General features: G+C 47.6%; 1 protein-coding gene across 1 annotated transcript; it reads left to right on the top strand.

Annotated features, from left to right (window-relative positions):
- The first annotated feature begins 9,098 nt into the window (after window positions 1–9,098).
- Window positions 9,099–12,724, top strand: TNFRSF17 (TNF receptor superfamily member 17). The gene is made up of 3 exons (XM_015067250.3): window positions 9,099–9,609; window positions 9,966–10,097; window positions 11,940–12,724. The coding sequence occupies exons 1-3, from the start codon at window positions 9,492–9,494 to the stop codon at window positions 12,218–12,220; spliced, it is 531 nt and encodes a 176-aa protein (XP_014922736.3). The 5' UTR covers window positions 9,099–9,491; the 3' UTR covers window positions 12,221–12,724.
- Window positions 12,725–12,925: the final 201 nt, after the last annotated feature.

Here is a 12,925-nt window from a genome sequence, read left to right on the forward strand (position 1 = left end):
TTGTATGTGATGGGGGAAGGGAGGAATATGTGTGAAACCCAGGGCATCTAGTTGGGGGGCCTCCTGGCACTTCCCTGCCCCCCCGAAACTGTGAATGAACACGTGCAGTAAAGTGGGCCCGAGAAAGGTGTGATTCGCTAGGAGTTCACACCTCTTAGGAGCGAAGGTTTGGGCCACATCAGCAGGTGCAACCTCAAGACCAACTGCAGTGACAAAGGCCTTAGTGTGACTTTTTTTTTTAAATTTTTTGAGAGAGAGAAGGTAGGAGGGTCAGAGGAAGAGAGAGAGAGAGAGAGGGAGAGAGAGAGAGAATCTCAAGCAAGCTCCACACTTAGAGTGGAGACTGATGCAGGGCTCTATCCCATGACCCTGAGATCATGACCTGAGTCTAAATCAGGACTCAGATGCTCAACCACCTGAGCCACCCAGGCGCCCCAACAAAGGCCTTAGTTTGAACCATGAACTTCCCTCAGGGAGTAAGACCCATGGAAGTCATGGCGGGCTGCTCCCCAAACATACCCGAGAAGTCCAAGTGTCAGCCATGAAAATGACCTCAGGGATGTGCTCCAAGGGAGCACGCCTGACTGACCGCCCTGGCTGTGTCAGTCACTTTTCTTTTCTTTTCTTTTCTTTTCTTTTCTTTTCTTTTCTTTTCTTTTCTTTTCTTTTCTCTTTCTTTCTTTCTTTCTTTCTTTCTTTCTTTCTCTCTTTCTTTCTCTAATGTTTATTTATTTTGAGGGGAACAGAGAGAGAGGGAGACAGAGGATCAAAAGTGGGCTCTGTGCTGACAGCAGAGAGCCTTATGTGGGGCTTGAACTCACCAACTGTGAGATCATGACCTGAGCTGAAGTTGGACACTTAACTGACGGAGCCACCCAGGCGGCCCCACCAGTACTTTCACACTGAGACCAAGCTTCCGTGCCTGCTTCCAGCCAGGCCTGAGCACGGTAAACGCATTAGTGTCCTGGGCCCATTTCTACAAGACATGGGATTCCTCTGATGGCCAACTTTGGCTCAAGAACTCTCCAACAGGGGCACCTGGGTGGCTCAAGTTGGTTGAGCATCCGACTTTGGCTCAGGTCACTATCTCACGGTTCATGCATTTGCACCCTGCATCGGGCTTTGTGCTGATGGCTCAGAGCCTAGAGCCTGTGTCGGATTCTGGGTCTCTCCCTCTCTCTGCCCACCCCCACTCTCTCTCTCTCTCAAAAATGAATAAACCCTTATTTAAAAAAGAGAGACAGAGAGAGAGAGAGAAAGAGAACTCCCCATCAGACTGGCCAAACCTCTGTGGCCCTTGCATTTCAGGCAGGCTGAGGTCCTTCCTAACCTGACTGCCCTTCCCTCCCCTCTCCTGGTTCCTCCCCTTCCTCTGGCTTCCTCCCTTTATCCCTCACGAGCACGACCCCCCGCAGAACCTGTTATGGTCTAATTCCATCATGGCTACTGCTTCTGGGAAGACCCCCAGCTAACACTGAAATTTCTCTGCACCCCACCCCTGCCCCACTTTTTTTGGTCTCAGTAGCGTGCTTTTTCCTTGAAAGCACTTGCACGGTCGGATATGCTTCCTCAGATCGTCAATTCCGTTAGGGCAGGAGCTCGTCTACGAGGAACTCACTGTTCTAGCTGGTGCCCAGCACAGAGCCTAGCACATGGTGGGCAGGCGGTCCGTATCTGTCATATCTGTCGACTGGGAGGCTTTCCTCTGCCTCTCCAATCCCTCAGCGATGTGGACACCCCGGTCAGGATGTTCCGGGGCCTGGGGCTGTTGGTGTTTCAAGTGGGGACATAAAGTGTCACCGGGAGACGTCAGCGATTTGCAAAACGAGAAATCACCCTTCCCCCGCACCGTGAGCCTTAGACCGGCAAGCAGGCAGGGCATTCTGGAAATCAGAGAAATCAGAGCGAAGCCACTTGGAAAAGTTCTAAAGAGCGGACAGGATGTGGCTCTTCTGATAGTCCAGAGGGAAAGCAGGAGTTCAGACGCGCTCCTCTTCAAAGGGAATCTTCCCTGAGAAGGAGCAGCCTTGGCCCTGAATCAAATCAGCCTTTTCATGTCCGCAAGCAAACAAGGCTTCTGAGTGATGTGCCCAGAGCTAAGTGAGGGGAAGAGAAGGAGGGAGTAGGGTCTTTGCATTGGAATCTTCTGGTGCAGGGCTGCTCAGCGGGGCTTCTGGGCTCTGCTTCCTCAGATCCTGGCTCTGAGCCTGGGGGGGGTGGGGGGGGATCTCCTCCAGCTCCCCTCAGCGAAGGCCCGCTTCCCCCAGGCTCTGTTTCAGGTTGAAGAAGAAATGAAACCGTCTGGAGTTTGGGGACGCTCTGGTGGGCCAATGGTTCTGGCTAAGTGTTTGCTGTTCCTTTGTGTTCTTTGGGATTTCTTTCGTTTTGGACTGCACTGCGCTAGAAAGGGCTTGTTCAGTAAGAGCAGGTCTCCGGAAGCAGTTTTTAGTGGCAGTGAGGAGACTGCGCTGCGCGGTGGTTAATTCCATGGCTTTGGGGCTCTGTATCAGTCAGGAGAGGTGAGGTCATGTCGCAGTAACAAACACACCCAGATTTCACTCATGCCGTGTGTCTGTCTTAGCTCGGGCTGATGTAACAAAATATCATAGGTGAGGTGGCTTAAACAACAGACCTTTATTTCTCTCTGGAGGTTGGGGAATCCAAGATCACGGTGCTGACTGACTTGGCTTCTGGTGACAGCTCTCTTTCTGGCTTGTAGCTGGCCGCCTTCTCACTGTGTCCTCCCGGGGTGTGAGATTGCTTGAGAGAACGTTCTCTGGTATCTCTTCTTTTAGGGGCACTAATCCCATCACGAGGGCCTCCTCCTAGAGACTTCATCTAAACTTAACCACCTCCCAAAGGCTCCCCCTCCAGATACCATCACCCTGGTGGCTAGAGATCCTACAAATACATTTTGGTCCCATCGGGGCCTTGCCATTCTGTGTGGCAGAGGGAAGGGAATGTGATGAATCAAGCACAGCCTCTATGTCTTCTGTTTACATTCCCTTAATCAAAGGAAGTTACACATGCACGTGTAACTTCAAACAGGGGTATGGGAAGTACAGTCTGGCCTTGTACTCAGAGGAAAGAAGTATATTGTGTAACAGCTCTAATGATCACCAGAGTGTGACAGTCTAGGTATTGTTGTGAGGGTAGTTTTTTTTTTTTTTTTTTAAGTTTGTGTATTTATTTTTGGGAGAGAGAGACAGAGCACATGGGGAGGAGCAAAGAGCAAGGGAGACACAGAATCTGAAGCAGGCTCCAGCCTTTGAGCCGTCAGCACAGAACCCCATGCGGGGCTTGAACCCACGAGCCGCGAGATCACGACCCGAGCGGGAAGTCAGATGCTTAATCGACTGAGCCACCCAGATGCCCTGCTGTGAAGGTGTTTTTAAGGTATGACTAACGTTTAAATGAGCACACTTTGAAGGAAGCAGATCACCCTCCATAATGTGGGTGGGCCTCATATAATCAGTTGAAGGCCTTAACCACAAGGACTGAAGTTTCCCAAGGAAAGAATGTGGCTTCAAGACTGCAACCTAGAAACTCTGCTTGGGTTTTCAGACTGCCTGGCTTGGCCTCTGGATTTTTGACTCAAGACTTTGAGTCTTTTGTGAATTTTCAGCCTGCTCGCCTGTCCTGTGGATTTTGGACTTGCCAGCCCCCCAAACTGTGTAAGCCAATTCTTTAAAATATCTATCTATCTCTCTTGGATTTTCGTGGTTTCAAGCCTGCCAGTTCTTGGACTGGAATTTACACTAACACTGTTGATTCTCCTGGGTCTCTAGCTGGACAGCTATAGATCTTAGAACTTAGAAGCCTCACTAATTGTAAGTCAATTTCTTATAATAAGTCTCTCTGTCTCTGTGTATATATTTATGTATATGTTTGGCTATACACCCACATACACACACACACATCCTGTTGGTGGTGTTTCTCTGGAGAACCCTAAATCAGGTTTAGATTTTTCTCTCCAAGTGAAAAATCTCCTAAAGTCCCTGGAAGAAATTGTGTACTTTTGGTTTGAAGTTGAGAGCTAAAGGTCAAGGGGCACCTGGGTGGCCTAGTCGGTTAAGTGTCAAACTTCGGCTCAAGTCGTGATCTCATGGCTCGTGAGTTCGAGCCCCGCGTCGGGCTCTGTGCTGACAGGTCAGAGCCCGGAGCCTGCCTCGGATTCTGTGTCTCCCTCTCTCTCTGTCCCTCCCCTGCTCACACTCTCTCCCCGCCCCTCTCTCAAAAATAAAGAAGCGTTAAAAAAAAAAAAAAGAGCTAAAGTTCAAAGTGTTCTGCTGTGCAAACTTGATCATAGTTTAATAATATAGGGAGAAGAATCTTCTGGTTGGATGGAGTTCTCCTTGCAGAGAGTGCTGATGGCTTTTCAAGTTTGAGGGAGCGTCTCTGCTTTTTCAGAGCTGTAAGGAAGCACAGAAGCTTGGGGCTGACTTGGGAGGCTGGTTTTCCTCCTGGTTTTTTTTTTTTTCTTTCTGTATTTTCCTCCTGTGTAGAGTAAGGTCAGACCCAGCAGTCTTTTGGTGATGTTATCACATCAACAAACTCTATCGTGAAACTTTAAAAAATCCTTATTTTAAATGTTGGTCCGCTAAGTCCCTACGTCACAGTCTTTGAGACCTGGGGGGAATCGTGGAGCTAATCCGGACTCATTTTTCTCAAATTGTGTTCCATGAAACATACATTCCTAAATGTTCATAGGTGGTCCTTGAAAAAAGGGATTCCGTGACCAGGTACGTTTGGTAAAGGCAGCGTGCACTCTCTCCCTTGTCGCAAATCCAAATGCTCTTCAATAAAGTTTGAGGTGCTTCTTATACTTGGAAGTAGAGATATCAAGTAGTCAGTTAGTAGATGGGTCTGGATTTCAGGGGCAAAGTTGTTGCATTTGTAGATTCGGAAGTTAACACATTTAAAACCATGGAAACAAGGGCACCTGGGTGGCTCGGTCGGTTAAGCACCCAGCTCTTGGTTTCGGCTCAGGTCATGATTTCACGGTTGGTGGGTTTCAGCCCTATATCGGACTCTGCTCTGATAACGTAGTGCCTGCTCGAGATTCTCTCTCTCCTCTCTCTCTCTCTCAAAAATAAATATTAAACATTTTAAACATAAAAAAAAAACACCCACTCACAGAGAAGCAGATGAGATGACCCTGGAGAGGGTTTGGCAGGAATAGGAGGCGTGATGTCTGGAGGTGCTGCAGCTTTGTTGTGACCATGAGGTGAGGGCCCAAGAATTGAGGCAAGACCCAGAAGATGGCATTGCTGAACCAAGTGACAGAGAGAAACCAGATACTAAGACAAAACTCAAGCTACTAGAACCGATTCTACCTCTGGATTTCTCAGCTGGACGCCGATAAATTCCTTTTTGAGTTTTTATGTGATTTTATGTGATTTCACTGTGTCCTGACTAGTATGACATCTCCCAATCTCTTTTGCACACTTATCTCTGTTTCCTCCTAGTCTCTGTTTCCCCATCTCCTACCTGTCCCGCAGGTGGACCAACTGACCCCGAGATGTCAGAATTAACTAGTCGCTCCCCTCTTGAGGAGCAAAGGAGAGGGCACGCCTTCCCCCAGTCTGTGTCTGTTGTCATTTCAGACATAAGTGGAGCGATCAGCTAAAAATCGGTTAATGTGGCTAAAGATTTTAGTTTTAGTTTTAGATTGCTAGCCGCCAACCCAAACTGACTCTGGCGAACCCAAGCCGCAAGGGGAGTTTATTGGAAGGATCACAGGCTTCCCCCCACAGGATCAAAGGCAGAGCTGGACACACTGCACAGCAGCCTTGGGGAAGCGGAGTGAGGGGAGGTGGTGCGCGTCCTGGGGAGTCTCAGCAGGTTTCCATCAAAACCCTTTCTGGGCTGACCCACCGCCTTGGTGCTCTCTCTGTTCAAGCTTGGAATGACTGGGAGAGAGAACATGTTCTGAGGACAAAGGCGTGATGCAAGATGAGCCTCTTGGCCCTGGTTCCCAGGAGCCCAGCCTGCACATCGGAGAAGCTTGGTGGCCCGCCAGGAAGGGTCTGCCAGATCTCTCTGTGGGTGGAGCTGTCCCTGGGCTTCTCGAAGCGAAGCCGAGAGGCTCACAGGTGGTTAAGAACAACCTGTGCAGGCCTTCCCTGCTCAGTGGGAGCCCAGTGGGGGCTGGGAGATGCTTCCCTTGGTGCTTTTGGCTTTCAGGACTCACGGTGGCCCAGATGCTGCCCATCAGGGGTCTCTCTGACATCTTTAATCTTTATCCCTTTTCCCTTGGTCCAGGCTATTCATGCCTTTTGCTCTACCTTCTTTCCTTTTCCAAAAGCCCCTCCTTCTACAGACTGAATGTTTGTGTCTCCCCTTTCCCCCTGCCCCCCATTCATGTTGAAACCTAATCATTAATGTGATGGTACTGGGAGGTGGGGTAAGTTTATTTATTTTGAGACAGAGAGAGAGTGGGGGACAGGCCGAGAGAGAGAGGGAGAGAGACAGAATTCCAAGCAGGCTCTGCACTGCCCAACACAGAGCCCGATGAGGGGCTGGAACTCACGAACTGTGAGATCATGACCTGAGCCGAAACCAAGAGTCAGATGCTTAATCGACTGAGCCACCCAGGCACCCCTGATTAGTGTCCGTGTAAAAGAGACTCTAGAGAAATCTCTTGCTTCTTCCGTGCTGGAGGATTGTGGCCAGTTTAGCTTTTCCCTTAGATTTCCCTATTTCTGCCTGAATTCTGGGATTCTCCCTAGGTTCAGGAAGCGGGCTCTCACCAGGTGCTGAATCTGTGAGAACTGCATTTTTGTTTTCCGGAACAGAACTGTATTCTGTAGTATTCTGCACAGAGCGGCCTGAATGAACTAAGACACCATCCTTTAAAAAAGCGATTCTTATTTAAAGAATGATTCTTCCAAAAGAATGATTCAAACAGTACCAATGATTTTTCAACGAAAGTGAAGTCTTTTTCCCAGCCTATACTTCCTGTCTCTTGTCAGTAATTGCGATCAGTTTTCTGGGTATCTTTCCAGACTTATCTTGTGTCTCTACCTCTATATACCTTCTATATTTTACTCTGTCCACCTGCTGTCAGCAGAACGCATTACACACCTGCTCGGTAACTTGGATTTTCCACTCAGTGATGTAGTGTTCGTATCAGAACGCATCTAGCGCATTCTTTTGGACGGCTGTGTAGTATTCCACTGTGAGGCCCCCACCGACGGACAGGCTTTCGTGAATACGAATGACGTGGCAGCGAACATCCTTCTGCACCTGATGTCAGGCCCCTGAGCGAGCCCATCTGTCACAAACAACAGTGCCTTCCTTCCCCAGAGTTATCACAGCTTTGGTCGCCCCGAGGCATCGCCCACACTGACTGCTTCCCTTCCTCCCCACTCGTTGAAGACTTACCATATGACTTCCGCCCATGGATATCCTCAGAGGACACCGGTGACCTCGTGCCTTGGTGTGTCAGCTCCGGCTTTTCTGTAGGATTTGACCTCACTGCCTGTCCCGTTCTGAAAGTCTCCTCGCTTGGCTCCTACGGCGGATGATCTTTGTCCTCCTAGCTTCTCCGTGTGTGCTGTTCCTGTGACCTTTGTCTGCCTTATTGTCTGGTGGGAGCTGGATGGAATGGAACCTTCTGGGTCAGTCCTTGGCCCACCCAGGCGTCACATTTGTTTACCTCACTGCCTGGACCCCACAGGAATATGGGGTTTTGATCAGTATCTGAATTCACGCTCTCTTTTAGGCTCCAACCCTTCATTAAAAAAAACAAAAAAAGGGTTGTTCTTAATTCCTGCATTTTATGTTATTATCACTCTTTTATTTATTTTAATTTTTTTAATGTTTATTTATTTTTGAGAGAAAGAGAGAGACAGAGTGCGAGACGGGGAGGGGCAGAGAGAGAGGGAAACACAGAATCTGGAGCGGGCGCCAGGCTCCCGAGCTGTCAGCGCAGAGCCCGATGCGGGGCTCGAACTCAAGAACTGTGAGATCACGACCTGAGCCGAAGTGGGAGGCTTAACCGACTGAGCCACCCAGGCGCCCCTATTATCACTATTTTAATATTTTTATGTACCATTTAAAAAAATATGAAAAGGTGTCACGAATAACAAAGAATAAGGGTACCTGGGTGGCTCAGTCAGTTAAGCATCTGACTCTTGGTTTCAGCTCAGGTCATGATCTCACGGTTTCGTGGGTTCGAGCTCCACATGGGGTGTGGGGGGGTGTACCTCGCTGGCTGCTTGGAGCCTGCTTGGGATTCTCTCCCTTGTCCCCTCTCTCTCTGCCCCTTCCCCACTCGCTCTGTCTCTGTCTCTCTCAAAATAAACACATTAAAAAAAAAAAGAATAACAAATAATACAACAAAAGAATTCCACAGCAGCTATCAATGTATCCACCACTCGGCTTAATAAAAATGTGAGTCTCTTTTGTATCCTCCCTGTACCCCAGAGATAATTACTGTACTGGATCTGGAGTTTGTCATTTTCTTGCATTTTACTCGAGTCCTGAATTTCTGGCTGACCTCTCCGGATATCTCTCCATGGGTATCCTACTCAGTATGGCTAAAAGCAAATGCAAACACATTTAGATTAAGAGGAAAATGCGCCCTATCTATCATCGATCTTCAGAAACCCTTCCTGAAAGATCTATATCAGCAGTCGATCCAATGACACGGCAGCAGGCCTGTTTGCAACCTCTCTGGTACATCAACGCGTTGACTCTTTCTGGATGCTGGGACTGTGGGTAACTTTTCTGTCTGCTCATTTGCATTTCCTAAGTTTTCGACAGCGTTGTGTGGGCTACGTTACCGCTACCGCTCGCGTTACTCCTGATACCCCAAACTTTTCTTCCCCTCAACCCTCTTCCCAACTTCGCTTTTAGCCTAGACGTCCCTGTTTCTGTTGGAATTCTGGAATTCTTCACGGGTCGGAAATGTGGTAGCCGAGCTTGACTCCTTTTTCCCTTTTTCACAGGCCATCAGCTTTTACTACGCTCCGTGGTTGAGTGGATTTCTATTCCCCTCACCCCGCCGTTAGATTTTAAGTTCTTAAGGGGCACAGACCTCATCTCATCTATCTCCCTGGGGCCGATCACACAGCACAGCTCTTCAACAGATGGGCCCAAAACGGTTTTCAAACCTTTCTGCCTGACGCCTCAGGCTTGCCTGCGTCTTGCAACTGTCACCTGGCTTATTTATAGACATTTCCTCTATAAATAAGCAGTTTCTGTTTCAGGTCTGGTTTGTCCTTGGTATTTCCACTCTACCTCTTGCCCCACCCCTAGGTCTCAAACTTAGAATCCGGAATTGGAGCTGGTATTCAAATCCTTCACCACAGTACGGGGAGATAGCCCCCGCAAGAACTAAGTCATCGTGGTGAAGTTCTTTTTCACCCTCGACACCCTAGCTGCTGTCGTTAACGTTTGCTGCGGACTTCTTGACGAGATTTTACTTGTCCTTCCATGCTGTTCGTTCTGAGGTTTGCTTCTTTCTTTTTGCGATCCAGTTCCGGATGGCTCAGCCGTGCTTCCAAAATGAATATTTTGACAGGTTGCTTAATATTTGCAAACCTTGTCACCTTCGATGTCTTAATACCCCTCCCTCACCATGTCAGCGATATTGCAACGCAAGTAAGTAGTTCCGCTTAAACAATTAATTCATTCGTGTCAAGGAGTTTCTCTACATCGGCTCTTTACTCAAAGAAGAAACGTTACAGGAAAGATGGTGAGATCTTCTGAATCAAAAAGTGCAAGGAAACAAGGCGAGCATTTAACTGCCAAGCGGAGCCAAGTAATTATTCAGAAGTGAACTCAGTTTTATTCGGCACCGTTAGCAACATAGGTTTTACCGACTCTTCTAATTAAGTGTTATTTAGAATCTACAAATCCGTGCTGATGAATTAGGGGGATTGGAGGACAGATCACCTTTGCTTGCTGTGGATGTCCCGTTGTCAGTTCATTATCTCTCTGATATTGTTTTAATGCAGTGAAAGGAACAAATACAATTCTCTGGACCTGTCTGGGCCTGAGCTTGACGGTTTCTTTGACGGTTTTCGTGTTGATGTTCTTGCTAAGGAAGATGAGCTCTGAACCATCAAAAGACGCATTTAAAAACACAGGTTGGTTTGATGGTCCCTCTTTGAAATCTATTTCCAAGAGCTGGCTATTGTGAGTTTCAGTTCCTCGTCCTTTTTTCATGTTATTTCATTTGGTTAGAGTCCTTTTGAGTGTGTTAGAGGACAGTTATGTTAAACGAACTTTTGGCGTTTTCGGTGTTTGTATCTTCTCTGGAGGTACCCTACAATGTCAGCCTTCCCCCAGATTCTTCCCTTGGTAATTACTCTTTTGACGTACTAAGGTTTTCTTGGCAAACATCCAGCTCTTTGACCAAAGTTCGCACCTTGACTGGATGTGCAGAAACTGCTAGCCAGGTTGACGACCATCAGGAAAAATGTATTTGGCAAGATCCCTGGCCATATTTTTAATACAAATGTTAAGTGCTATTTGCTTGGGTGAACATTTTGCTGCCCAAACGATGCTAGAAATGAATAATAACCAGTTGTCGTTAGATTGTTTGAGGAGTCATTTCAAAGATTATTATCTTTATTAGGCGGTAGAGAAGCGGCCTCAGAGAAATGAATGCTCTACTTAAGGGCTTTTTAAGAAAAAAATATTTCTGTAGCACCTTTGTCTGTGATCCGATCCCCAAACACTTTGCAGCCATTGGCTTATTTGCTTATGCACTTATTTTCCATCCATAACCTGTAAAGCACTCACCTCATTTGCTTCCTAGTGCAGTGAAGAGAGTTGGATGGCTGTTTTACATAATTTATTCATTTTTTATTTCCTCCCCTCCCCCCCTTCCCGCCAGGGTCTGAGAGACAGGTGGGGAGTGACTTTAAGTAGAACATTTTGGGAGATGGAGTTATTCTGTGGCAGCTTGGAGAAGTAGTGAAACTTGCCTTCACAGGCATATAAATGGGGACATAATAGAAACTCCTACCTTACGTGATCATGAAAGATTCATGATAAAAAAATTTGATATGCTACCAAGTGCTCTGTAAGAGAAGCATCTTTATTTTGAATTCTGAAGTGTGGCCCAAAGGCTGGGTTTGGTGTGCTAGAACATATGGTAATTTGTCACCTTGCGTGTGTCAAGTGGGGCCTCAATGCCTCCAAGGGCCAAGTGGGTACCCAGTGAATGCAGTGGGCCAGGTGGAGACTTCAGCCGTGGATGCCCTTCTGAAGGAGACTGGTGCTCTTGACTCTGGCCATTTGTTTCCGTGGAGGAATGTTAGCTCCAAGTTGCCACGTTTTATTGTTGTTGTTGTTTTAAAGAGACCAATCCCCTAGATTTGTATGGGACACCTCTGGAATTTTTTAAACTCTTGCAGAAATTATTTATTTATTAAAAACGGTTTTAATGTTTACTTATTGTTGAGGGAGAGAGAGAGAGGGAGGGGGGAGGAAGAGAGAGAGAGAGAGGCGGGGGGGGAGAGAGGGGGGGGAGAGAGAGGACATGAGCGGGCGAGGGGCAGAGAGATAGGGGGAGACACAGAATCGGAAGCAGGCTCCAGGCTCTGAGCTGTCAGCCCAGAGTCCGACGCGGGGCTCGAACCCACCAACCGTAAGATCATAGCCTGAGCCGAATTTGGACACTCAACCGACTCAGCCACCTGGCGCCCCCCCCCCCCCCCCACCTTGTAAAAAACATCTCTTGATTTCTAAACGTGGGCCAACAGAACATGTAAGCAAACACTTGAAAACACTGTGTGGCCTAAACAGACTCTGTCTCCAAACCCGCTGTGGCCCGTCGGTTCGTGACTTCAGGTGCTAACATACTCGTTTTGTAGATCTGTCTGCATTGCTTTGAGCCCTAATGTGTGTTGCTGAGACTGTCGTGACCCACCTGTCAACCACCTGGGGAGTTCAGGTTAACGGTTCTGTTTCCGCATCACCAGGATCGGCTCTCCGGAACGAGGCAGAGGCTGACCAACGCGAGAGCCGTGAGAGCAGGATTGGAGCGAAAGTACTCCTCTCGAGGGGTCTGGAGTACACAGTCGAAGAATGTACCTGTGAAGACTGTGTCAAGAACAAATCCACGGTCGATTCTGACCATTCCTTTCCGCTCCCGGCTATGGAGGAAGGTGCAACCATTCTCGTCACCACGAAAACAAATGACTACTGCAATAGCCTGGTAGCTAGTGTCACAGAGATGGAAAGATCCATTTTTACCAGATAATTGACCATGTCGCCTGGTATCGAGCTGCTTTGAGCATCTTTTGTCAGAAGGCAGAAGGGCGATGTATCCCATCTCTTTAGGATGATTGTATGTGTCAGTTGCCGATAGAGCTTTTTTGGTCCTGTAATTCCAGCCAATCGTTATGTTGGCTATACTTCCCTACTTCATTGTTGGGAGCCTAACTGCATAAATTTCCTTGGTTTCATGATTAAATTCTTGACTCACTGAAAAAAAGCCCTGCAGTGTGTAAATCGCATAGTCACACATTTCTCTGGTAGCCACCTTCTCTCCTAGACCTTCACGCATACATTTAAGGCCAGATTGGAATTTTCTCTTTATTATTAAACGAAAGCAAGGTTGTTCTATGTACTCCTGTAGGTAGGAGGAGCCTAGAGTCAACCACAGTAATTTAGTGCGCGAGGCAGGAGTGCAAGGTTCCTGACCTTGTAAGCTTCCAGCTTAATGGAGACATCAGGCATTATTATAATTGTATAAATAAACGTGGCACCGCAAACTGTGACAAAGGCATAGTAGGTATCACTTTCAGAACCCGAATGCAGGTAGTAATAATTATAACTAAAACCTAGCCTAATGTGCCAGGAATGTTCTATATGCTTTACCTGTACTAACTCACTTAATGCGTACAGCAAATCACAAAGTATGTGGATGATTATTATCTCCACGTTATAGATGATGGCAAAGACG

Source organism: Acinonyx jubatus, chromosome E3 (assembly GCF_027475565.1).
Source record: "Acinonyx jubatus isolate Ajub_Pintada_27869175 chromosome E3, VMU_Ajub_asm_v1.0, whole genome shotgun sequence".
In the NCBI taxonomy this organism is placed as follows: Eukaryota; Metazoa; Chordata; class Mammalia; order Carnivora; family Felidae; genus Acinonyx; species Acinonyx jubatus.